Consider the following 26,510-nt stretch of genomic DNA (forward strand, 5'->3'; position numbering starts at 1 on the left):
CAAATATGAGTTGTGGATTTTGGCAATTAAAAAAAAAGAGCAGTATACTTACGGTATTTTGTCCCGGGTGTAAGGACTACTTAATAGTCTATAGTCTCACATTAATTTGTATTCATAATGAGCTAACGAATGTGAATTTCTAGATTATGCTCTGTAAATGGCACTTATTATTAGACTTTACACATCAGTCTTTATAGAGTCCTTCATGGATGATTAACTTCATTAAAAACTCCATGTTATCACAAATGCACTTTAAATTGTAACATCACATCTCCATTTATTAACAGGCGGCGGCGTCAGGCAGTCCTACAATTGGGAAGCCTTACCATCTATCCATTTATTTCCCCAACACCATCAGTTGCAATCCCACTAACAACCGCTAGGGTGAGACGACAGAGGCATGTTTTTAATCGCTACGTGGAATCTTGCCCAACGTACAGCACCATTATGTCCGCCCAAGATGCAGGTGTAGACGATGAACAAAAAAGAGAGCCCATCGTCGACGGGATCTGCGCTCAATCTACGCAGGGTGAACGGCGGCCTGCGTCTTGCCTCCGGCTGCTGGGCGAGGGGCGCCTCCCGCAGGGCTGATGGCCCAGGTGTGGCGAAGCGATGGCGCTTCCACCAACCTTGAGGACCAGGAGACCGTGGAAGGCTGTTGGGAGGATGGGTGGAGGCTGGGGGAGGCCACTTGACAGAGGCTGCGAGGGAGGAAGTCGGCAGCGCAAAAGGACACGCAGGGTTAAGTGGAGCCCCTCCAACAAGGGAGCCTAGCTCCAGGGGAGCCCGCAGTTTCCTCCATCTTGGTTGATGGAGGCGGGAGCGGCGTCTGGGTCCTTCCACCAGCGCGCCTGCCCTCCTCGGCCCCTCAGGGGCCGACCCTCGAGGCAGGGGCGGCTACCCCGGCCGAAAGGTGGAGCCCAGGTGGGAGTTCTCGGGAACGAGCTCCCTAGCCCCACGGGGCTTGGCGTTGAACTAGTCCCAAGTTCCCACAGCGTCCCGACAAAATGGAGGACGTCGTCTCCTCCTGCTGCAGCCATGACGAGAGTGGAGGACTCTGCCCCACGGGGCGAGGCGAGGGTGGAAGGGTTCCCACTCTTCTCGGAGTACCCAGGACCCCACCACGCCCTCGGCCTGTGTTCCTCATTCGGCCTGGCGCCAGGTTTTCCCCACCGTGCCCCTCGCCTGCAGGGGCTCCAAGGAAAGGACTGGTAGGGCGTTCGGGGCATCGAGGCTGGGTCTCTCCTCGGGCAGAGTCGTTCTGGGCCGCTATAGCGGCCTGCGTGCCCAGGCCCGAGCGACGGAGGACAGCTCCAGCCTCGGTCTCTCGGGCTGTCCTTGGCTTTGGGAGCCCGTTAGTGCCCCCGAGAGCCAGCCCGCAGCTGGTGCAGAGGGGGCATCGAGGCTTGGGACCGCCTGACCCAGACGGCCCCAGTGGAATGGGGGCGGGATACAGAGGGGAGGGGACAGCCCGGGAAGGGACGGGGCGGTGGGGAGTGGAATGGAAAGGCTGAGGGGTGTGGCCTGTGTCTGATGGACAGCCCTTTGGACCACCTCATCGAGGGGGGTCCTGAAGGAAGGCAGATCGAGCCAATTGACGTGCCGGGAGTGCCGCGGCCCGTCTTCACCGCCAGCCAATGAGGGTGCGGAGGCGGGGCCTCCACGGGCTCGGCAGTGCCGCCACCGCCTCCTCCTCCTCCTCCTCACCAGCGCTAAACCCGGGACTGGACCGAGCGGAGTTGTGCTTGTTATCGAAGGGGGGTGGGCCGGGGGAGGGGAGGTTCGCTCCGCGGAGCCGCAGCCAGAACCGGGTGAGGCTTGCCCCACTGTCTTCCAGTCCAGGTCCGCTGATAATGGGGGTGGCTGGGAGCAGCGCAGCCTCCGAAGGAGGAGGCGGAGGCGGAGGCGGCTGGGGAGGCGGAGATGGGTGAGGGCAGTCTCCGGAGCCTCCCACCCACCCGGGATTAATGCCCAGCGGCGCGGTCACCGTCGCCGCTGCCGCGCAGGGGCCTCGGGGGCTCCTCCGGGAGCCGCTCATGTCACCGGCGCCTCTCCGGGCGGCCCGAAGGGCGGCAAGGGCGAGGCCGAGGCCGGGAGGGCTGGGTGAGGCGGGGGTCGCTCGGGGCGGGGGTGGCCCGGGGCTGCGGCCGTGGGGAGGTCGCTGAGGTATTTTTCCTTTCTTTCCTGCGGGGGTAGGCGGGGGAGGGGCGCCTCTGTTCGCGCTCCCGCTCTCCGGGCTGCGCTCCCAGCCTCTTCCGTAGCCAGCGGTCCCCAAGTTTTCGGGGCGAAGGCTGCCGCCTCCTCCCTGCCGGGTCCCCGCTTTGCTCAGCTCCTCACTGGCGCTGTGCTGCGCCGCTCTCGGTCCTCACGTATTGTTTGGCTGGGTCTCTAATGGCGGACGAGGAGGCAGCGCTGCCGGTCGCCGACTGCAGGGGGGGCAAACCTTAGGCCCAGGGCAACTGCTTGGGGCAGATATGGGGATTATCGGCCCCGTGGAGACGTGAATTCCTCCCCCCGCCCCTTACCTCGGAATTGGTTCCTAGAGTGTCGTGGAAGATGCTGGGTGGGCAAATTTAGGGGGGGGGAATACACAATCCCCTCCTGGCGTCGGGGCTACGTCGTGCCCTTCCCCCCTTCTTTCCCCAGGAGCAAGCTTGGTGCCCTCCAGCACCCCCTTCTAGATTTTGCCTTCAACGTGGTTTTTAACCCCAATATGTATTTTACGTCGTGTGCTGCACTTTACATAGGAGGGTACCGTGGGGTGTGGGGTGGAGGGTAATAATAAAAGGGCCGAACATCCTTGACCTCTTATTCCCTTCTCTGCCTCCTCCTGGTGAAAAGGGTTTGGTGCTACCACCTGGTTGGCTGTTCTTGATCTATATTTCATCTTTCCTCTTACCCAGGACCAGAAATCGCCTCAACCCTGTTTGGTGCATCTTTGGTGGAAAGTAAGGAGGAGAACATTCCCATTGTGAGTCCTTTACCCCGAATTTGTTGATTTTTAGTGGACGTCGTCACGTTGTAGAGTTCAGTAGTGGGGTTTGCCCCTCCCCGTTGCTTTGAGGGGGAGGGGCTTTCCCTTGGATGGCAGCTGCCCCCGGGGCAAAGCCCGGGTGATGGCTGGTAGGGCAGCTTGCAGTGGGCGCTGCTGTTTGCATCGCTGCAGACATTGCTCCTGCTGCAATACCAACCTCAGCAACCAGACGATGGGTTCCTGCAGCTGCTCTCCTTACCCAGGAGGAGGGGTGCTGGGAAGGAGGGCATATTTCTGGTGCCCTCTAGAGTTCCAGAGTGGGAGTTGAAGTTATTTCTTTTTAACATTTTTTCTCCCTTTGCGATGGATAATTGATTTAAGGGATTAGAAAAATTAAACGACTTAATTTTTTGTTTGTGTCTGATTCTCCTTTTACAATCAGTGATGGAAAGGATTAGAAAAATAGAAACATTAATTTTTGTTTCTGATTTGAGAAACAAATTTTGAGTCTTTGGGTTCATGAGTTGTTAGATCTCATTCATGTCTTAGGTTTATGGAAAAGGGCACGAAGCCTACTTCTTATACTCTCAGTTGTCTATCTAATATGTGGATTTGTCTTCACTTAAGAGTCGTTCTTAAATGTGTTAACTGAGAATTACCATCTAATGCTTGTAATTTATTAAGGCAGTACTGTAATCAGCTAGACAGTAAGATAAAAACCTGTCAAATTTTCTTTCATTCAGCTGAAACTAGTAACAAGCTATCAGTGAAGTCAGCACTCTGGACATATTGTATTTTGTGAGCCCATTGAGAGTTGATACCATTATAACTTGCAGATCTCTGTCTTCTTGGTCATAAGTGTGGTAACTTATGCTTAAGTATTAAGTCCAAAATGATCAGAAGATAGCTAATCCAATGACAAATACATGCTGAATACCGATTATGAAGGATGATGTCAAATGACAACTTACGTTAAATTCTTACTATTCTAGGCACAGTGCAGGACACTGTCATGTATTATCTCCTTTAATCTTTGCAAGTAACCAGCAGAGTAATGAAAATATCATTTATTGAGTGTTATTGTATGCCAGTGCAATTTCAAACTTTTTAAAAAGTTTATTATGGAATCTTAATTTTCTGAGTGAGAGTAGTATACTGAACCTCCATGTGCCCATCACTTTACCTGCATTGTAAAATGATCAACACATGCCTACATTCATTTTTTAACATGTATTAAGTAATTTATCCTCATGAAAACTGGTGAGGTATATACTGTTTTCTCTTCCTGAACTGCAGAGGAGGGAATATACTCAGCTCTTTGGAGCTTGGCTGTTAACCAAAAAGTTGGCAGTTTGAATCCACCAGCCGCTCCTTGGAAACTCCATGGGACAGTTCTGCTCTGTCCTGTAGGGTCACTATGGGTCGGAATTGACATGGTGGCAATGGGTTTTCTGGTTAATAGTGTTTGGTAGAGCAAGGATTTGTACTTAAACAATTTGATTACAGAACTGAGGCTAAGTAGCCATGGTAGACTACTTTAAAGAACTTAATATACTTTTTTTTTTTACACATATAGTGAAAAAAACCAGGATTAGAATCTTTTCAGCTTATGTAATTTTACTACTTAGAGAACAATGTGTAAACAAAAATGAAATGCTTGAAGCTTATCGAGTACTCTTTTCTAAAAATAAGAGAACCACAGTTCAATTAGATTTTTTGCTGCCGTGTTTTAAGACTTAACAGGGCCTGTAGAAATTAAAAATGTTATATTCTCTTTTTCAGTGTGTTAGTGTACAGTTTCAGTCTGTAGTTGTTTCTTATACACTAGAACTTGAATGAGTATAACTCTTTTCTCCAGTGAGTTTAAAGTTCCTTTCAGGCATTAAACCATTCAAATATAATAAGGACCAGACCTTTCAAATAGAAAAGTGATAGTTATTTTATCATCACATTTTCACAAAAGGTGTACCTTTATGAGAATTTGTTTTTTCTTTGTTCTTAGTTGTGATGTTGGTAGGGGAAACTTGATAATTGGTTATGTTTAATAGACATTTGGAGATGAGAAATGTTGTCAGTTGCTAATGAGTAATCCCGACTCATGAGAAGTATACAGTCAGCACTTTTCTGTAGCGTCAATACATGTATACCGATGGAAAGCAGTGGTTCTGTTAAATAATACTAAAATGTGGTTCTTGTTTTGCTGTATGATTTAGCTGAGAATTGAACATTTCATTACTTGAAAGAATCAACTGATGTTGTTGTAGGAGCCTTGGCTGCGCAGTGGTTAGGTTCTTGGCTGCCAAGCCAAAGATCGGTGGTTTGAACCCACCAGCCAGTCTTCAGAAGAAAGATGTACCAGTCTGCTTCCGTAAAGATTATAGCCTTGCAAGCCCTATGGGGCAGTTCTGCTCTGTCTGTAGGGTTGCTGTGAGTCTGAACTGACTCAGTGGCAGCAGTTTTTTTTTTTTTTAAATACTTGTTTGCAAGGAGCCCTGGTGGTGCAGTAGTTAAGTGATTGCCTGCTAACAGAAAGGTTGGCTGTTCAAACCTACCTAGCACCTCTGCGGGAGAAAGACTTGGTAATTTGCTTCTGTAAAGATTACAGCCAAGAAAACCCTATGGGGCCGTTCTAATGTGTCACATGGGGTCACTATGAGTTGACGCCCAACAACAACACAGACTTGTTTGCAGAAGTCTTCATCTGATCTATGTTTGGATAATAGTGGTCAGTGTATCAGACCAGTTCATACTTCCCAATTCTATTTGATTGAAGAACAATGTGGCATGATAAAAAGTATGTGGATTTTAGGTAAAAACTCTGAGTTTGCCACTTAATAGCTGTGTGCCATAGGAAAGTTACTCACTTTGACGGAATGGTTTACTTATCTGCAAAATGGGGTTATAATAGTATATGTATATATATAAGATGTATAGTACATATTCCAAAGTAGTTGTGATGTGGTACCAAGCATGTCTTTTATATAAATTGTGGTTACTGTTATTATCATATTAGACGTTTGATTAAATTCAGAGAAAAAGGTAGAACTTGAGGCATGAAGGAATTGAATAGGGGGCATAAATAAAAGGGATAAATACAATAAGACTTATTGAGTGCCTTCTTTGCTTGAAGTTCGTTTAAAGGTACTTTGAAATTTATTAGATCATTTAAAAATAAAAACTGCAGTGAATTGCAAATGATAAGATTGTCTACTTTCTGAAATTTGTCTTTTAAGGGATAAAAAAACACAGGTCTTCTTTTGTATTCTCCATGTTCTGTTTTTCCCCGGTTTTTAAGAGAAAACAGCAAAACACACCTGAAGAACATATCTCTGGGGAAGGGTAGTGTCAAAATTTGTCATTTAACAGAAGAGTTGAGTTTCAAGTCTTACGAAACAGATAGATCTTAGAGAAGGTAATATCTTTTTAAAGCTATCTCTCTACTCCATCATGTTTAAACTTCAGGGAAAATTTAGTATCAGAAGCAGTCATTACTCCCAGGTCACAGATTTGGAATAGCAAATGGTCGTAAGAAAAAAAGAATGTTTTGAACATTTGTTTTCAAAGTAACATGTGGTTGAGGTTTGTATTGTAGTTTTTAAAATATCTTTGGAGAAGAAAGTGGGTTTATTTAGTTTCTTTGGTTAAGGGGAGTAAAAGGATAGGGTATAATAACTTTTTATTAAAGACTAAGATCAGGCTATTGTACTGTGTAGTTTGAAACCAAACTAGTTGCCATCAAGTGGATTCCAACTCATGGCAACCCCATATGTTTCAGAGTATAACTGCACTCCTTAGGGTTTTCTTTGGAAGTAGACTGGCAGGCCTTTCTTCCAAGGCATCTCTGCCATCCTTTCAGTTAAGTAGCTGAGCGCTTAACCATTTGTGCCACCCAGGGCTTCCCATATGGATTATAGAAGTACAGTAAAACTTGTGAAAGCCAGAAAATGTTAGAGGAGGAAAACTCAAATATTTTCTTCCAAGAGGAGTGATAGAAGAGTGGTAAGACTGGGTCACACAAGGAGAAAAGTTTGTGTGACCCAGAAAAATGAGGCAATCCCATTGAGTTCTGCTTCTCACAAATTTCACCGTAATACAAAAAATTGTGACCAAAGACATATTTTGTCTTGTTTCATCTTTTAAAAAAATTATTCTAATTTCCTGTTTTGTAATGGGGAAATTGAGGCCCAGGGATGAACTGACTTGTTCTAGGGCACACTGGAAGGGGGAGGGAGGGGTAGAACTAGAACTTGGAGACGGGGACCTCAGAAAGGTTATTCATATTTCCTTTTTTTTTTTTAGAGGAAAATATTCGGTAAACATTTTTTGACTAGTAACTATGGTAAGTTCAGGATACATAGTGATAAGCAATAAGAACACAAGTCTCTGTCCTCATGAAGCGTATAGTCTATTGGGAGATACGGATTAAAAATAAATTAGCAAACATAATTACAGATTGGATAAGCACAGCCAGGGAAAGGTGTATGATGATGTGAGGGTGTAAACAGAGGACCTAATTTAGACTGGGAATGAGTCAGTGGAGTGTTTGACGGGGCAGGATCTTTGAGGGAGTGACATTTAAGCAGAGACTAGAAAGATAATTCAGTCTGGATTTAGAAGAAGACATGGAATGAGGGTTATCATTGCTGATGTCAGATGGATCTTGGCTGAAAGCAGAGAATACCGGAAAGATGTTTACCTGTGGTTTATTGGCTGTGCAAAGGCATTCGACTGTGTGGATCATAACAAATTATGGATAATGTTGGTTAAGAATGGGAATTCCAGAGCACTTAATTGTGCTCATGTGGAATCTGTACACAGACCAAGAGGCAGTCGTTCAAACAGAACAAGGGGATACTGCATGGTTTAAAATTCAGAAAGGTGTGTGTCAGGGTTGTGTCCTTTCACTGTATGTTCAATCCGTATGCTAAGTATATAATCGGAGAAGCTGGACTGTATGAAGAAGAACATAACATTGTGAATGGAGGAAGACTCACTGTGGTGCAGTGAATTACTTAATATGGCCTTTTAGGCATGGTCTTTGTGATTCACACACAGTGATTGAGTGGGACTATGCAGATAAGGTACATGGAACCTGTGGTGGTTGGGGCTATGTGTCAGCTTGGCTAGGCTATGATACCCAGTATTGTATGGTTGTCCTTCATTTTATGTGTTGTAAATTCTAACCTCTAGATGTTAATGAGGCAGGATTTGTGTGGGGTGTATCTTGAGTCACAGCCTTGCAGGAGGATGTGACTCAAGTTCCACCCTTATTCAAGTTAATGCCCTTCTCTGAGGTGTGGCCTACATCCAAGGAATATACATGGGTGTGCCCTGGGTCCAGTTCATGATCGTCTAATCTCCAGTCCTTGGGACTTGAGTCAGTGGCCTGCCATTTGGCTTGTTGATTCTTGGATTCTCTGGCTTATGTAGCCCCGTGGGCCAGTAGCCTATCATCTGACCTGATTCACCAGCTTCTGCAGCCTTGTGAGCAGCCATCTGTCATGTGACCTGCTGATTTGGGTTCGTCAGCTCCTACAGCCATGTGGGTTGAAAGAAGCCTACACTTGATTCACGAATTTGGGTGTTACCAGCCTCTACAACTGTGTGAGCCATTTTCTTGATACAGTTTGTGAGTTCTGTGAGGCAGCAAATTACAGAACCCAAAGATGGGAGGAAGAGTAGTGAGAGGAGGAGGAGGAGTTGATGTTAGAGATGACGGAGTGGTACAGCAATTTGGAAAAGTTGGACATTGGGCCATCTTTATCCTCTATCCCATAGGAACCAGCTTTGTGCTGATCCTTATAAATTACTCATTTGCTCATTAACAACCCATGGTATACAAATGACAAGACCTTGTTTGCTGAAAGTGAAGAGGACTTGAAGCACTTACTGATGAAGATCAAAGACTACAGCCTTCACTGTGAATTACGCCTCAACATAAAGAAAACAAAAATGTTCACAGCTGGACCAATAAGCAACATCGTGATAAACGGAGAAAATATTGAAGTTTCAAGGATTTCATTTTACTTGGATCCACAGTCAGTTTCTGTGAAAGCAGCAGTAAAGAAGTCAAAGGATGTAGTGCATTGGGCAAATATTCTGCAAAAGATCTCTTGAAAGGGTTAAAAAAGCAAAGACATCACTTCAGGGACTAATGTGCGCCTTACACAAGCCATGGTGTTTTCAGTCACTAATATGCATGTGAAAGCTGAACAATGAATGAGGAAGACTGAGGAAGAATTGGTGCCTTTGAATTTTGCTGTTGGCGAAGAATATTGAATGTACATATACCATAGACTGCCAGAAGAACAAACAAATCTGTCTTGGAAGAAGTACTTCCAGAATGCTCCTTAGAAGTGAGAATGGTGAGACTTGGTCTCATGTACTTTGGACATGTTATCAGGATCAGTCCGTGGAGAAGGACATCATGCTTGGTAAAATAGAGGGTCAGTGAAAAAGAGGAAGACTCAACAATATGGGTTGACACAGTGGCTGCAACAATGGGTTCAAACGTAGCAGTGATTGTGAGGATGGTGGAGGATCGGGCAGTGTCAGTTTTGGAACCGACTCAACACCGCCTAACAACAAGAAAGATAAGTGTGGAAAAGTACCTTTCAGGCACAGAAAGAACATGTACGCAGGCTCCGAGACAAGGAGGTTTGCTCCTTCCAGGAAGTAAAAGACTTAGTTTAACAGAAGCTTAATGAGCAGGGTAGGAAAGAGTAGTGCTGAAAGTAAGTCTGGAGTGTAGTCAGGGATCAAATCAGGCAGGAATCTTGTAGGTCCTGGGAAGAATCTTAGGTTTTCTTGCAAGTATACTGGAAAACCATGCAAAAAATGAGTGACATACTTGATTTAACTTTTTAAAAGACCTCTAGCTATATTTGAGGATTACGTAGGTAATAGCAGTAATCCAGCAGAAAATCGATGGTGGATTTCCAGGGCTAGACGAGTATTGGTGGGTTTAGATAAAAATGACAGTTTCAGGAATTACTTTGGAAGTAGAATAAATAGGACTTTGATGGTAGATGAAGAAAGAAGAAATTGAGGATGATCTCCAGATTTCTGGTAAGAGTATCTAGATACGTAACTTACTGAAAAGGTAAAGATCTGGAAGAGGTGCAGATACGGATGAAAGAGCCAGTTAAAATAACTAGACATAGAGAGTAGGCAGTTTGGAATTTTGAAACCTTTCGATTGAGATAAATTTAGGAGTCTGGGGTATTGAGGTAGTATTTAAAATCATGGGAGTGAATGAGATCCCCAAAGAGAGTTAAAAAATTACTTGAAAGTACCTTGTGTTAAATTTGGTCCTATGGGAGAAAAGAGATTATTCTTTATCCCTAGAAATTCTACTCCTTGTAGATAAACCTGAGTGAATTTATTTATTAGATGAAAAGGGAATTTTGTTTAGACCATCTAGCCTTGCATGGATTTTTAGCAGCTGAATTAAATGCTTTCTATCAGCTTCTAAAGCCAGAATGGACATTGTTTTAGATACCTGATAAAGAGGCTAAAAAAAAAAAAAATTTGTGAGTAGATTGTAAGCAGCATGAGGGCATAATCTATATGTTATGTCATCTGTCATTGGTCGCCTGGTCACTTGCCTCACTTATCCAGAGCTGAATAGTATTATCAATGTAGTGCATATTATGGATTGAATTGTGTCGCCCCCCCCCCCCAAATTTTTATCAACTTGGCTGTGCCATGTTTCCTAGTATTGTGTAGTTGTCCTCCATTTTGTAGTGTGATATAATTATCCTATGTGTTGTAAATCCTTATCTCTATGATATTGATGAGGCAGGATTAGAGGCAGTTATGTTAATGAGGCAGGACACAATCTACAGGATTAGGTCTTATCTAGAGTACTTTGAGATTTGAAAGACAGAAGTGAGCAAAGAGAAGTGGAACCTCATTACCACCAAGCAGGAAGAGCCAGGAGTGTAGTGTGTCTTTTGGACCTGGGGTCCCTGTGCTGAGAAGCTCCTAGACCAGGGGAAGATTGATGAGAAGGACCATCCCCAGAGCAGACAGAGAGAAGAAGCCTCCTCTAGAGCTGGAGCCCTGAATTTGGAGTTCTAGCCTCCTAAATTGTGAGAGAGTAAGTTTCTGTTTGTTAAAGTCATCCACTTGCCTTTCTGTTACAGCAGCACTAGATAACTAAGACAATACGTATTACTTGAAGATCTTTTCTGGGCACATGCTAATGTATTATGTAAGTATTATGTAAGAATTGAACGCTAATTTCATGTAGTTATCTTTTTGCACCTTGCTTTTGTTCATTTAGTGGTATGTCTTTGATATCTTACTGTGTTTCTGTGTTTCATGGTGTCTTAGTTATCTAGTGCCGCCATAACAAAAATACCAAAAGTAGGTGGCTTTAACAAACAAATTAATTTTTTCACAGTTTAGGAGGCTAGAAGTCTGAATTCAGGGCACCAGCTCTAGAGGAAGGTTTTCTCTCTGTTGCCTCTAGGGGAAGGCCCTTGTCTCCTTTCAACATCTGTGGGCCTGGTATTCCTTGGAGATAATCCATGTGTCTTGGCATTAGTCTTTCCCTGTTCTAGGAGATTCTCAGCCAGGGACCTCAGGTCCAAAGGATGCACTCTGCTTTCGGTTCTTCTTTCTTGGTGGTAGGGAGGTCCCACCCCTCTTTGGTTGTTTTTTCCTTTTATCTCTTGTAAGGTAAAAGCTGTGACTTAAGCAAGGGCGTTACTTGAGTTACACCCTTTTGTAAGGCTGTTATTCAGCATATACCCAACACTTACCACAGTGGATAATTACATCAGATCACAAAATGGAGGACAACCGTACAATACTGAGAATCATGGCCTACAAAGTTGACACATTTTTGGGGGGGATACAGTTCAATTCATGACACACAGTACACATATAACAGAGTTTATATTTCTAATTTTTTATTATAGATAAAGTGGAGGGAATGCACTTGTAGTTACTTCACTGGGTTCATGTGTATTTCCTTAGAGGAGATTCTGAGAATGGGAATTTCTGCGTCAATATATGCATAGTACACATTTAGTAGAATACTGCCAAGTTGTCCCCCATTGTACTACTCACTATACCCACTACATTTCTACCAGTTTCCCCGTAGTCCAACACTGAATATTATCAAATACTTAAATTTTTGTTAGTTTGGTCTGTGTTCTTGCTAATGTATTCTTACCAATTCTTTGTGTATCTGTTACAAAATAAATATATTTAGTTGGTACATTTTTAAACCTTATTTATGGTGTTTCTTTAATATGTAAACATTTTTTAATGTAATGGGGGATAATCCATTTCATTATTGGAAGAAGTAGGGATAGCTATAACAAGAAATATGCAAGACTTTTTCGAAGGAAACTAAAAAAAAAAAAAAATACCGTAAGACTTACAAGAAAACCTGAAGGCCATATGTTTGAATGGGAGGAATCAGTAATGGAAAACTACTAAATTTTTTTGTCTCCACATTAATCTCTAAATTCACTGAAACTCTGATCAAACCCCAGTATACATGCAGCTTTAAACATGCAGCAGTATACACACCAACTTTAAGTGGTACAGAGAGCAAGAAGGTAGATGACAGTGAGAAGACTTCCCTTTCTTCCTAACCCATTCACACAAATCTCTTTCCTAGAGACTCTTCATAATTTTCTAGGGTATTTATCCAGAGATATTCTATATGTATATATGTGTGTGTGTGTGTGTCCCTTTGCTTTTTTGTACTTCATTTAGATTGGCAGTTGTTCCGTGTTAGTATGTAAGTACATTTAGAGCTGCCTGTTTCTCCAAGCATGCGTAGTATTTCATTGTATGTCTGTTATTCATTTTACCAGCTGTCTGTTGAAAGACATTTAGTTGTTTCAGTCTTTCAATGTCACAGTGTATATCCTTGTATAGTTCGTTAATTGAAATATATAAAAAATCTGTAGGATGGTTGCCTAGAAATGGAATTGCTTGGTCAAATACATTTTTCTTTTTTAGTTGCTCTCTGTAGATGTTGTATCAATTACACCAGTTTACAGTATGAAACTTGTATTACATGGGGTGTTGTTAAACATTTTGACCTTTTTCAATCTAAGTAAAAATTGGGGTCCCTTTGTAGTTTAAGTTTGCATGTCCCTGAGAATTTCTTTTTTTTTTTTTAATTGTGCTTTAGGTGAAAGTTTACAGCTCAAGTTAGTTTCTCATACAAAAATTTATACACATATTGTTATGTGATCCTAGTTGCTAGCCCTATAATTTGACAGCACACTCCCCCTTTCCAACCTGAACTTCCTGTGTCCATTCATCCAGCTTCTGTCCTTTTCTGCCTTCTCATCTTGCCTCTAACAGGAACTGCCCATTTAGTCTCCTGTATCTGTTTGAACTAAGAAGCACACTCTTCATGAGTATCATTTTATGTCTTATAGTCCAGTCTAAACTTTGTCTGAAGAGTTGTCTTCGGGAATGGTTTTAGTTCTGGGTTAGCAGAGTCCAGGGGCCATGTCTTCTGGGGTTCCTCTAGTCTCAGAACATTAAGCCTGGTTTTTTTTCTAGAATTTGAATTCTGTACCCACTTTTGTCCTGCTCTGTCAGGGACTCTTTGTTGTGTTCCCTGTCAGGGTGTTCATTGGTGGACCTCTGGGGTCCTTCTAGTCGTCAGTCAGACCTTTAAGTCTGGTCTTTTGATGAGAATTTGAGGTCTGCGTCCCACTGCTGCCCTGCTCTCCCTCAAGGGTCCTCTGTTGTGTTCCCTGTCAGGGCAGTCATCGTCTTTTCTTGAGTTCTTACAATAGTGGTCTCATATAATATTTGTCCTTTTGTGACTGACTAATTTCACTCAGCATAATGTCTTCCAGATTCATCTGTGTTGTGAGATGTTTTGAGGCTTCATCATTGTTCTTTACCATTATGTAGTAGTCTATTGTGTATATATACCATACTTTGTTTATCCATTCATCTGTTGATGGGCACCTAGGTTGTTTCCATCTTTTTGCTATTGTGAACAGTGCTGTAGCGAACATGGGTGTGCATATATCTATTTGTGTGACAGCTCTTATTGCTCTAGGATATGAATCTTTCATATATTTTAAAGAGCTATTAATATGTCTCCCCTTTTTGTGATAGCACTTTTTTTTTTTTTGGTCCCTTATTCTGTTGGATTGTTGGTTTTATCTCATTGATTATAAGAGCTCTGTTTATATTTTGTCTTCATTTTCTTAGGAATGTCAGTTGCAAATACTTTTTTCCCAGTTTATCATTGTTTTTTTCCCCCATACGATGTCTTCTCTTTTTTATGTCATATTTGGAAGGGCCCTCTCAACTTAAATTATTAAAAATTTTTAAAAATCTAATTTTTCTACTTTATTACTTTTTATATTTAAATATTTATATATCGCATTTTATTTTGACATGAGACAGGGATCCAGAGTAATATTTTCCCATGGACTTGTTTTAATAATGTTTACTGAAAAATTCGTCTTATTTAAACTCTTCATTGTATACTACATTTTTTGATATATATGTGAATCTGTTTCACACTTGCTAGTCTGTTTTGCCTTCCTTGTTCCGTATCTCACTGTTTTCATTATTGTAGCATTGTCATATACTAGTTCCTTCTTGGAGTCCCTGGGTGGCACAAATGGTTAAATACTGGACTACTAGCTGAAAGGTTGGCAGTTTAAACTCACCCAGAGGCACCTTGGAAGACAGGTCTGGCAATCTGCTTCCAAAAGGTCACAGTCTTGAAAACCTTATGGAGCAGTTCTACTCTGCACTCTTGGGGTTGTTGAACGGCAGCACCTCACAAGTTTACTCATCTTTTTTTTCCCCCAGAATTTTCCTGTTGGTGCTTGCTTGTTTATTTTTCCATATGAATTTGAAGATCAGTTTATTGAGTTAAAAATCCTGTTGATATTTTTATTGGAAAGAAAGTAATTTTATAGATTAATTTAGGAGAAAATGAGTGTTTTTATGTTATTTAAATTCTTATCAAATTAGGTTTGTTTTTGGTGTTAGTGTCATTGAGTTTTTTATCATGAGGAAGTCATGGATTTAAATATATTTGATATGTTTAAATTCATCACAGTTGTTACTATTGATGTTCAAATTACCTCATCTTTGGCGGGTTAGACAGAGCCTATTCAGGTTGGCTTGGGAGGCCATTTAAGGCAATCTTAGTTGTCTTTGATAGCTTTTTTGCTATCTAGTATGTCCTATAGGGTCGCTATGAGTCAGAATCGACTCGACGGTGCTGGCACTGGCTAGTATAACAAAATGTTCTGGGCTCATCTTCTGCATTTCTTGCAGTAAGCCATTTTTCCAAGGAGCTTAGGTTCCATTTAGTAGAAAATGGTATTTTGAGCTATCGAATTTTAAGTTTCTGCCATCTCATTTTTAATGTGGAGTGTTTTTCCTCCTTTAAATATTATTTAAATATTCTCTTCTTGTTTCATGCATATATCTTTTATCTCTTTGAAGATACTAATGATTTTCCCAAGAATTTTTTCCCTGCGTGTTTACCATCATTTACAAATTGAATTTTTGTTTGCTTTTATCCCTATCTTTTCTCAGGTATCAGGTAATCCTTGATTGTGTGTTCATGATTGAGAATGGAGATCTAAAAGCTTATTTAATATTCTTAGACCTTGGGGGCCAGGGGTGCTTGTTGACTTCACATTCCATTGTAGGTGATCTGGGAGGGCATTTCTTGGGAAATAAGTAGTATTGTTTTTAGTATTTTTACATCTTTCGTTTTAACCTAATCATGTTTCCCAGTCTTCCATTTTCCTGCCTGGAGAGTAGGTGTTTGACCTGGGGGATGAGGTGGGTGGGTCTTACTGTCAACACTAAATAAGCATAGGTTCATCTAATACACCTGATTTAAATTTGGCGCAGTGGTTAAAGTGCTGGGCTGCTAACCAAAAGGTCGATGATTTGAACCCACCAACTGCCCCACAAAAGAAAGGTATAGCAGTCTGCTCCCTTAAAGATTACAGAGATCACAGCCATCGAAAACTCTGTGGTGCCCAGTTGTACTCTGAAACACATGGAGTTGCTGTCAGTCATAGTCGACTCATGGCAGCCGGTAAAGGAGCCCTGGTGGCTCAACAGTTAAGCACTCAGCTGCTAACTGAAAGGTTGTTGGTTTGAAATCCTGGTTATCTGCTTCCATAAAGACTATAGCCTAGGAAACTATGGGGCAGTTCTGCTTTGTCCTGTAGGGCCATTATGAGTCTCTCTGTGTTGGAACTGCCTTGCACACAACAAGGCACCCAGGCTCTATACTACGCATGGCATCCCCCTGTCCAGAATCATTCTTGTACTCTCTTCACAAATTAAACTTTAAGACTTGTTTAGATGTGAAAGAAAATTTAGATAACTGCATTCCAAATAGTTTTCATTCAGTTTTCTTCGTTTAGCTATTTGAGGAACATATCCCGTTTGCAGAAGATAAGCATGATGCTGCTGGTTTCTGAACCTTTTGAGGATTCTCTTCTGTAAATCAGACCTCTATTTGGGTACAGGGTTTACCTTTTTTCAGCTTCCAGAATTTTGTTGCTATTGAATTATCCCATACTCCCTGTCCTTGTGGGTTTGTCTCTCTCACTCTCTCTGGTGGCTCAGTGGTTAAGCGCTCCCCTGCTAACCAAAAGGTCAGCAGTTCAAATCCACCAGCTGCTCCTTGGAAACCCTGTGGGGCAGTTTTACTCTGTTCTGTGGGGTTGCTCTGAGTCAGAATTGACGGCAGTGGGTTTGGTGTTTTTTGTTTGTTTGTTTATTTTGTTTACTGTAAGCTTAGTGGGCCTTTGTATGGAAGCAAAATTGTACATCTCTCTTCAATGGGCTACTAATTTCTACATTTTGTACATTTTGTACCCAGTCACTTCCCTAAATTATCTTATTGCTTATAGTAGCTTTTCAGATAATTCTCTTGGGTCTTTCAGGTAAAGAATCATATACTTTGCATATAATGGTAATTTTCCTTCTTTTAGATTTTTTAATCTTCTTATTTATGTCATTGCATTGGCTAGTACTTCCAGAACAGTGCTATATTGTAATGATAAAGAATATCATTCTCTTATTTCTGACTTTAATGGTAATGCTTTAAGTGTATCCCATTAAGTTTGATGGTATGTTTTGGATTTATATTTTATATATATTTATAAATCCATCTATTCCTATTAAGACTTTCCATTCTTTCATTTTTAAATTTTTCATATTGACTTAGAACTGTAAGTGCCATGAACACATATTGACTAATACCCCTTGCTGCTATAGGAAAGACTTCATCTTAACCTTTTTAACTTTTCTGGGACCTAGAAAGCTGTCCTAATTTGAATTATAGTTGAGAAAATAATGAAAATTTTTGTTTAAGGTCTTTGAAATGCTTTCCTTGTGATTTTATTATTTTCGAGGTTCATAAGCTTTTCTTAGCAACTTCTGATCTTTTGTTACCATGAATTTCTCAACATTTCTATTTTAGCTACTGCTTTTTTACTGTTTCTTTGTGAGAGCATCAGCTATTGTGCTAATGGACATTCACGGAATCAAAAATAAAGACCAAATAAAAGTGAAAGCATTTATGATTTATGATGATTGAATATCATAGAGAAGCTTAAAAAATAAATAGGAACTTATTGAAACTCTGGGGAATAGGCACAAATTCTCCATTAAATATAATGTCGGCTGTTGGCTCTTCATATATGCCCTGAATCATATTGAGGAATTTCTCTTCTAATCTTCTTTAGGGTTTTAATGAAGAAAGGGTGTTGGATTTTATCAAATGCTTTTCCTGCATCCTTAGAGATGATCTTGTGGTTCTTTTCCTTTGTTCTGTTGATGTGTTACGTTGATTCATTTTCTAATATCAAACCATCCCTGCATTCCTGGAATAAGCCGCACTTGGTCATGATGTATGACTCTTTTAATGTGCTATTGGATTCTGTTTGCTAGTATTTTGTTGAGAATTTTTGCATCTATATTCATAAGAGATATGGGCTGTAGTTTTCTTGTGGTGTGTTTGATTTGGGTAATAGGGTTGTGTTTGCTTCACAGAATGAATCAGGGAGTTTTCCCTCCTTCTCTATCTTTTGGAAGAGTTTAAACAGTATTGGTGTTAGTTCTTTAAATGTTTGGTAGAATTCCCTAGTGAAACCGTCTGGTCCAGGACTCTTTGTGATCACGGATTTCATCTCTTCACTTGCTATGTGTCTGCTGAGACTTACCTAATAGACTGTTGAGTCGGTTTGGGTAGGTCGTGTGTGCGTCTAAGAATTTGTCCATTTCATCTAGGTTATCCAGTTTGTTGCTATATAGTTCTTAATAATCTGTCGTAATTCTCTTTATTTCTGTTGGGCCAGTTGCAGTGTCCTCTCTTTCATTTTTATTTTGGTTATTTGTATCTCTTTTCTCTGTCAGTCTAGCTAAAGGTTTGTCAGTTTTATCGATCTTTTCAAAGAACCATCTTCTAGATTTATCCATTTGCTCTATTGTTTTTCTGTTTTTTATTTTATTTATTTCTTCACTGATCTGTCTTACTTCCTCTCTGGTAGGTTTAGGCTTGGTTTGCTCCAGTCTTTCTAGTTCCTGGAGTTGTTGAGTCAGGCTGTTAATTTGACTTCTTTCTTTTTTTAGGTAGCCATTTGTAACTATACGTTTACCTCTGAGTACTGCCTTCACCGCATCCCGTAAGTTTTGGTATGTTTTACTTTCATTTTCATTTGACTCTTTAGAAATTTGTGATTTGTTCCTCAACCCATTGACAGTTTAAGAGTGTGTTTAATTTCCATATGTTTGTGTATTTTCTGTTACTAATTTCTAGCTTCATTGTGATCAGAGAAAATACTTTGTACGATTTCAGTCTTTTTAAGTTTATCAGGACTTGTGACCTAAAATTGGTCTGTCTTGGAGAATGATTCATATGTACTGGAGTAGTATGAATATTGTGTTCTTTTTGGGTGGAGTGTTCTGTATATATCTGTTAAGTCTAGTTGGCAGTTTACTTACCTTTTGAGGATTGGTTTGTTTATTTAATTTGTAAAATAGAGGTAAGAATGATTCTACTTCATGGGGTTGCTGTAATGTTTGACTTACATGAATGTTTGGCCTATAATAAGCATTAACTAAATGTTAACTATTACTGAGTTATTATACTTACATTTTCTTTTATAATTTAATAGAATTATTTGTGAAGATTTTGAATAAAATGTTATTCAGTACATTTTCATTAAACCTTAAATTTTCTGTAGCAGTAATATTAAAATTTTTGATGTTTATTTAAAATTAATAACTGAAGACCTTATCTGAAGCTTTCTTTTGTTTTTACTATAAATAAATCTTGCTTATTGAAGAGCTGTTTCAGAGTAAGAGTGTACGTGTTTTAATATATTTTAAATGCCTTGTAATGTAAGTGGTAACTTTTAGATCTTTGGGTAAAACAGGTAATACCCCTTAAACCAAAAAAAAAAAAAAAAACAAACCCGAAACCCATGGACATCAAGTCGATTCCAACTCAGCAACCCTGTAGGACAGAGTAGAACTGCCCCATAGAGTTTCCAAGGAGCGCCCGGTGAATCTGAATTGCCAGCCTTTTGGTTAGCAGCTGTAGCACTTAATCACTACACCACCAGGGTTTCCAAATAGAGGTTGGTAAAGTAGAAGGTGAGGGAAAATGAGGGAGATGAGATAGACACAATAGCCAAAACAGTGAACTCAGGCATACCCATGATTATGAAGGTGGCATGGAACTGAGCAATGTTTCCTTTTGTTATACATAAGATTGCTGTGAGTCAGAGCCAACTTGATGGCAACCAACCACAACAAGGAAGTATTTAAGTAGAATTATTCATTTTTTAAAAGTAGGTATAAATACATCTTTTGCCATTTTCCAAATGTAGCATGTCTTCCACCCTGACACAAATGGGCACACACAGCTCTTGCTCTGAGAGGAAAGAAGACAGGTTTTGGAATTGAATCTTTGAATCTTGATATTGCTTCAGGACCTTTGGCAGTTTTAATTAGCGTATCTGAGCTATATCTGAGCTACTATTTTATTGTAGAAAAAAATAGAACTAATACATGTTTTACCTAACTCAAAGGGCTTATTGACACAATTAGAATAAAATAAAATCCTTGTACCCTATAAAACATTGTATAAGTTATCGAAAACATTTCACATTCATTATGATGTGGATGAGAAATAGTGCGCTCCTGATGTTAGAGCTTGGTTTAGCTAGGATGCTTAATGGTCAGAATAATGCATGTATATAAAATAAAGGACTAGATTGTATAGGTTGACAAATAGTGATATTATTTAAGAATAACTCTGGCAGTTAAAGTGAACATAGTGACTTTGACTTCTGGCCTTCCCTCAAACATGAGAACTTATTCTGTTTTAGGTCCTAGAGAATCAACAATGAGTAAGATATAAGTTACTTATAGTCTATCTACAGTGTTTCTTAAAAAAGTTGGAATATCCCTATTTGATGTTTGTGAAAAGTGCTTATTTTATGTCATTCTTAAGAATTTGGATATTGATAACCCCTTGGAACTATCTTTTTATTTAATGTTTTAGATTTTACTTTTGGTGAAAATATACACAACAAAAATACCCATTTAAAATTTCTTACATTTACGGTTCATTGACAATGATTACATACTTTACATTGTGTCGCCATTTTTCCTGTCTCTGTGCATATTGTTTCTCTACTCTTGGACTCTGCCCCTTAAAGTTCTTGTCTGTGTTTTAGAGTTGCTGTTGTCCATTTAATCTCATATAAGTATTTCTTTATTAAGTGAGCTAAATTGTTTAGTTGAAGATGACTCTATGGGATAGATTTGGTTCAAGGCTTAAAAGTTCTTCCTGGGCAGTAGGTTCAGGGGTTCCTCCAGTCTCAGTGTATCCAGTAAATCAGGTTTCCAATAAGAATTTGAAGTTCTGTTCCACATTTTTTACTCGTTTTGAATAAGATCCAGCCATTAGGCCCTTGATCAAAATGTTCAGTAATGATAGCCTGGCACCATCCATTTCTTCTGGTCTCATGACAAAGGAGGTAGTAATTCATAAAGGCAGTTAGACCTGTGGTCCATTTCCTTCTCTGATTCCTGGATCTTCTTCATCTGTTATTCCAGGTGAATAAAGACCAATTATCATATCTTGGATGGATGCTCACGGCCTTTTAAGACCACAGGTACAACTCACTGAACTAGGAGGTAGAGCAGAAACTCTACAATATTAGGCCAGCTAACTGAAGAGACCCACAAAACCATGACCCTAAACCTTTGAACCCAAGGAAGCTATTCCCTATGAGGTATTTATTGTACTTATATAGTACAGTATGCTATGTGGTATCATATGAGTTGGAACCAACAGCTACAGCCTTTTTTTTTTTTGATTACCATTTTTGTTGTAAAATTATATATAACATTCAATTTGCCATTTTGTACTTTTCCCCCCCCGGTGTACAGTTGAGTGATACCAGCTACAAAAGTCAAGTAGTGTATCCATTACCCTTAGTCTATGCCAATTTTTCAACCACCACCACCACCATAGAAATTAGTGCTTCCCAGAGAATGATTCTTCATCTGTCCCCCTCCCCCCTGCCTGCTAACTACTAATAACCATTGGTTTTTTTTATATATTTGCTTATTCTTTTCATTTCATAATAAATGAGACCATATAATGTTCTTTTGTGATTGACTTATTTACTCAGCATAATGTCTTCAAGGTTCATTCCTGTTGTAGCATGTATCAGGACTTTGTTTTTCTTTAAGGCTGAGCAGTATTCCAGAGCACGTAAAAGACACCTCGGAACTATTCTTTGTCAGCTATATATCTTTCGTTACTGACTTCTGATTTTTCCTATTATCTAGTCGGGTACTTAGCTGCCTAAAGTCTTCCTAGATTAAAGTGGAACCTAAAGTGTATTTTGTTGACCAGATCCTCTACCCACATTTCCTGCCCCTCCTAGCAAATTACTTCAATCAGTACTTTAGTAGGAAAAATATTGTGTATGTGTGTGTGTAGGTATTTTGTGTATGCATGCGATTGTATTAATACTCCGTGTTTTGTAGCTTTTTTCCATTCAACAGTATTATCTTGGAAAACTTCATGTCAGTAAAGTCTGCCTTTAAAAAAAAAAAAAATCCCTTATCTGTTTACTCTTTTCCATCTCCTTTCGCCACTGTTGTTGAAGCTACCATCATCACTCACCTAGCACATTACACCAGCCATCTAATTGGTTTCTTGGTTTCCAGTGTTGCCCGCTTACAGTCCATTTCTCACATAGCAGCCTGAGTGATCTATTCAAAACGTAAGTGAGATTATGTCAGCCCTTTGCTGAAAACACTACAGTGTTCCTGTTACAGTAAAATCCGAACTCCCACCGTTAGAACCTATGCTTTCTGAGGGCAATGATGTCTCCCTGTTTACTGATTTTTCCAAGTGCCTAAAAACTTTGTCTTGTGCATATAGGTGCTTAATAAACCTTTGTTGAAAGTAAATTAGTCAGTTACTTTGGACGTAGTGAGTTGTTCTCTATTTATTTCTCTACCTCACGTCACTCTTCCCCCTTAACTACCAACGTTGTTCCAGCCACGTTGGCCTTTATTCTGTTGCTGGAATTAGCCAGTCTCATTCCCGCAAGGCTTTTGCAGGAGTTGTTTTCTTTGCCTGGAATACCTTCTCCCAGTTTTCCACAAATGGATCTTGTTAATTTCACTTTTTAGTGTAAATGTCACCTGCTGAAGGAAGTCTTTTCTGATCACCTAATCTAAAACAGTTATCTAGTCATTTTTTATTTTAATTAATATGATATTAAAAATAGGTAAAAACAAAACAAAAAGAAAAAACCATGTGGTTCAAAAATTAAGAAAATGTGAAAAAATATACCATGAAAAATTTCCCCACCTCTTTCACCCATCTGCCAAAGTGGGAATTATTTATGTTAGTCTTTTTATTCTTCCAGAAGCTCTTTATAACAATATAAATAGCAATATATATGAAGTAGTGAGTCTTCTTAAATCAGCCTTTAAGACTGCTGTTCACTGTATTGTTAACTACTTCAGCTTCCCATCTACAAATTTACCTACAATATATAAAGAACCCAACCCAGTGCCGTCGAGTACTCATCCTTTATTTTTTTTCCTTTCTAGTCTCAGAGTAAGGTGACTCCTGTTCAAGATTAGTTCTACTTCCACCTGTACGGTTGGCCTCATCTTCTCCATCTGCTCCAGAATATTGTTCTGGAAGTTATTTTCTTTTCTGGCTCTTTATCCTTCAGCATAGCTTAGCATATGGTAGGTATTCAGAAAATATTAATTGAATATAGCAGAGCAGTTGAGAGTTTGGGTACTTTAATTGTAGAGATCTAGGTAGGCATTCTAGTTGTGTGTGACTTTGGGTAAATTAGCATCTCCAAGCCACAATTTCCTTAAAAATTAAAATGGGACAAAAATTATACCTATTTGAAAGGTTGTTTTGAAGATTTTACTGAGAAGTAGATTGTACTGGTTTCCTGTGGCTGCTGTAACAAATTACCATAAACTTGGTGACCTAAAACAACAAACTTATTCTCTCACAGTTCCAGAGGTCTGAAGTCTGAAATAATTTTCACTGAGCTGAAATCTAGGTGTCAGCAGGGCCACACTTCCTTTGGAGGCTGCAGGGGAGAAACTGTTCTTGCCTCTTCCAGGTTCTGGTGGCTGTCGTCATTTCTTGGCTACATCACTCCAATCTCTGCCTCTGTGGTCATGTCTTCTCCTCCTCTTCTGCCTGTAATTTCCCTCTGCCATCATTTTATAAGGGCATTTGTGATTGCATCAAGGCCAAAGACCCTTTTTCATACAAGGAAACATTTAAACCTTTGGGGACCATTATTCAGCCTACTTTATGGATAGAAAGCACACAGCATAAAAAAAAAAATTTTTTTTTTTTTTTTTTTTTTATAAAAAAGGATAGGGTCAGAAAGATTTCAGATTTTCAGGATTATGAGAAAAAGGGATTAAAAAAAGAGGATAGGGAAATTTGGGATGACATGTTTTATTCAGTATAGTAGATAAGTGGGATAGATGTGAAGGGATTATTTTTGCCTAGATATTGGTTATTTTCTAGTTCAAATCCATTAACAGTTTATCTATATTTTGATGTTATAATTTGTAGGGTAAATAAAACAAAAATCTGTTGCCATCGAGTTGATCCTGACTCGTAGTGACCCTGTGGGAAAGAATAAAACTGCCCCATAGGGTTTCAAAGAGGAGCAGCTGGTGGATTTGAACTGCTGACCTTTGGTTAGCAGCCAAGTTCTTAACCACTGTACCACCAGGGCTCCAATAGTGTACCCTAAAAAGGAGCTGGTGGTGGTGAGAATGTACTTCATATGGTTACTGAATCTTGGGTATTAAAACATTTTTACATTGCAGAAGTTAACATATAAAGTATATTAAATGATTAATGAATGAAAAGATAACAGATATCAAATGTTTTTCTGGATGTTGTAAAAATATATTTTTTTTGTAAGAATTATTCTCATTTAGAATATAAAAGAATGTAAAAGTTCATTTTTTTTTTTTTAACTGTTTCAGTGAAGGTAACTTAAAAAAAGTCATACTGAAATTTTTATTCTTTCTCTTTTTCTCATCTCCCTAACAGGTTCTTTGGCATGGACACAGGTTCAGTGGGAGGATTGGAATTGACTGAACAGACTCCTGTTTTGTTAGGGGCTACCGCCATGGCAACTAGTCTGACGAATGTAGGAAATACGTTTAGTGGTCCACCTAATCCATTAGTCTCTAGATCTAGTAAATTTCAAAACTCATCAGTGGAAGATGATGACGATGTTGTTTTTATTGAACCTGTACAACCTCCCCCACCTTCTGCACCAGTGGTGGCTGATCAAAGAACTATAACATTTACATCATCAAAAAATGAAGAACTACAAGGAAATGATTCTAAAACTCTTTCTTCCTCGAAAGAATTGGCTTCTCAGAAGGGAAGTGTAAGTGAAACAATTATCATTGATGATGAAGAGGACATGGAAATAAATCAAGGACAAGAGAAAAATTCCTCCAATTTTATTGAACGGAGACCTCTTGAAACTAAAAACAGAACCACTGATGTGGGTTTCTCCACTTCCAGTTTTTCGAGAAGTAAGGTAAATGCAGGAATGGGTAATAGTGGTATTACCACAGAACCAGACTCTGAAATTCAGATTGCTAATGTTACAACCTTAGAAACAGGTGTGAGCTCTGTGAATGATGGCCAATTAGAAAATACTGATGGGCGTGATATGAACTTAATGATTACACATGTAACATCACTGCAGAATACCAACTTGGGAGATGTCTCTAACGGACTGCAGTCAAGTAATTTTGGTGTTAATATACAAACGTACACCCCATCTTTAACTTCACAGACCAAGACTGGAGTAGGACCTTTTAATCCTGGTAGAATGAATGTGACAGGAGATGTATTTCAGAATGGAGAATCTGCAACTCATCATAATCCTGGTAAGCAGTAAGTGGTATTTTACCCATGTAAATGAATTTACACTTTGGGCTGATTTTTTTCCCCCCATTGTGGTAATTAGTGCTATCTGCTAGTGAAATATTTTAATTTTACTGACTTTATCTTAAGCTTGAAATATTAACTAATAAGAAAAGAGACATAAAACCATGTATAGTATTCCACTTGGAGTTATTAGAAAATTAATGATTTCTGTATAAAGATACAGTCACCATCATTGTCTGGCAATTAGACATCTTATTTCTTATGTATTACTCATTTTTTGCTGATATCTTTTACTGGTAATGTGAAAATTGGAAAACGGAAGAGAAAATTGCAAACTTAAGGAACAAAGTAACATTGTATAATAGTTACGTTTAGATTTATTTTTACTTTCCCTGCATGTGTATGTTTTGTTTACACTATTTCTGATTTTAGTTTTTAGTCAGCTTTTTATTATTTTCATTTTTGAAAGTTGCTACACTTTTTGGTTATTTGAAAAACTTTTATGCAGGCAGCCTCGATCTGTGAAAACATTAAAATAAGGAAATTATAAGAAGTTTGTGGCTTTTTCATGACTGTGCCTGTGCCTGTCTCTTACTATCCATCCCCTCATCTGAGCCTGTTTGTCTGCTTCCGTCTCTCTCTTCTATCTCTCTGTGTCTGTGTCTCGTTCTTCAGTCATTTTAGGCCCATTAACAACTTTATCAGCCTAGGAATTGTGGGGAATGAAGAGTAACTAACACCTAGGTAGTATAGAGTACTCTGCGAAATGCAGGTGATTATTCTTTTTTATTTACTCTTTTTCTGGTTATAAGAAATAAAAAAAGAGTAATGCTTGATTATTGAAGAATGTTTGGAAAAATCTAATTAAAAATGATGGGGAAAGTTCTGTATAGTCTCAATAACAAAAGATAACCACTGTTAATATTTTGGGTGTCTGTTTCCAGTCTTTTTTCTTTGTATTTTTTAACCTAGTGGAAATGCATCATTATATAGTTTGCTTCCTTTTTTTCCCAACTTCATATTAAATTGTGTTTTCTCATGCCATTT

The 26,510-nt window shown here is 39.6% G+C and overlaps 2 protein-coding genes across 3 annotated transcripts in view; one reads left to right on the forward strand and one right to left on the reverse strand.

Moving 5' to 3' along the window:
• Positions 1–949: 949 nt before the first annotated feature.
• On the reverse strand, positions 950–3,158 carry LOC126066247 (uncharacterized). The gene is made up of 3 exons (XM_049867106.1): positions 3,059–3,158; positions 1,629–2,364; positions 950–1,382 (listed from the first exon to the last, which is right to left on the reverse strand). Exons 1-3 carry the CDS (start codon positions 3,156–3,158, stop codon positions 950–952), a joined length of 1,269 nt encoding a protein of 422 aa, XP_049723063.1.
• ZMYM2 (zinc finger MYM-type containing 2) overlaps positions 1,671–26,510 on the forward strand; it is a 134,054-nt gene continuing 109,214 nt past the window's right edge. Inside the window, exons 1-5 of one of the 2 annotated variants that reach the window (XM_049867324.1) lie at positions 1,671–1,842; positions 2,904–2,971; positions 18,593–18,645; positions 24,606–25,107; positions 25,369–25,462. In XM_049867324.1, the coding sequence (XP_049723281.1) occupies positions 24,616–25,107; positions 25,369–25,462 (586 nt within the window). In that variant the 5' untranslated portion in view covers positions 1,671–1,842; positions 2,904–2,971; positions 18,593–18,645; positions 24,606–24,615. Of the gene's footprint in view, positions 1,843–2,903; positions 2,972–18,592; positions 18,646–24,605; positions 25,463–26,510 lie in introns of both variants that reach the window. The other variant, XM_049867323.1, reaches the window with a different exon arrangement.

This window comes from Elephas maximus, chromosome 23 (genome assembly GCF_024166365.1).
Source record: "Elephas maximus indicus isolate mEleMax1 chromosome 23, mEleMax1 primary haplotype, whole genome shotgun sequence".
NCBI classification, from domain to species: Eukaryota; Metazoa; Chordata; class Mammalia; order Proboscidea; family Elephantidae; genus Elephas; species Elephas maximus.

Bases quoted from the DNA above. Each gene is read 5' to 3' on its own strand.
- LOC126066247 (XM_049867106.1), bottom strand. From the start codon at position 3,158: ATGCAAACAGCAGCGCCCACTGCAAGCTGCCCTACCAGCCATCACCCG. The intron at 2,365-3,058 runs GCAACGGGGAGG...ACAATACGTGAG, and splicing joins GAAAGCCCCTCCCCCTCAAA to GACCGAGAGCGGCGCAGCAC. The intron at 1,383-1,628 runs GTGAAGACGGGC...CCTCTGCACCAG, and splicing joins CGCACCCTCATTGGCTGGCG to CTGCGGGCTGGCTCTCGGGG.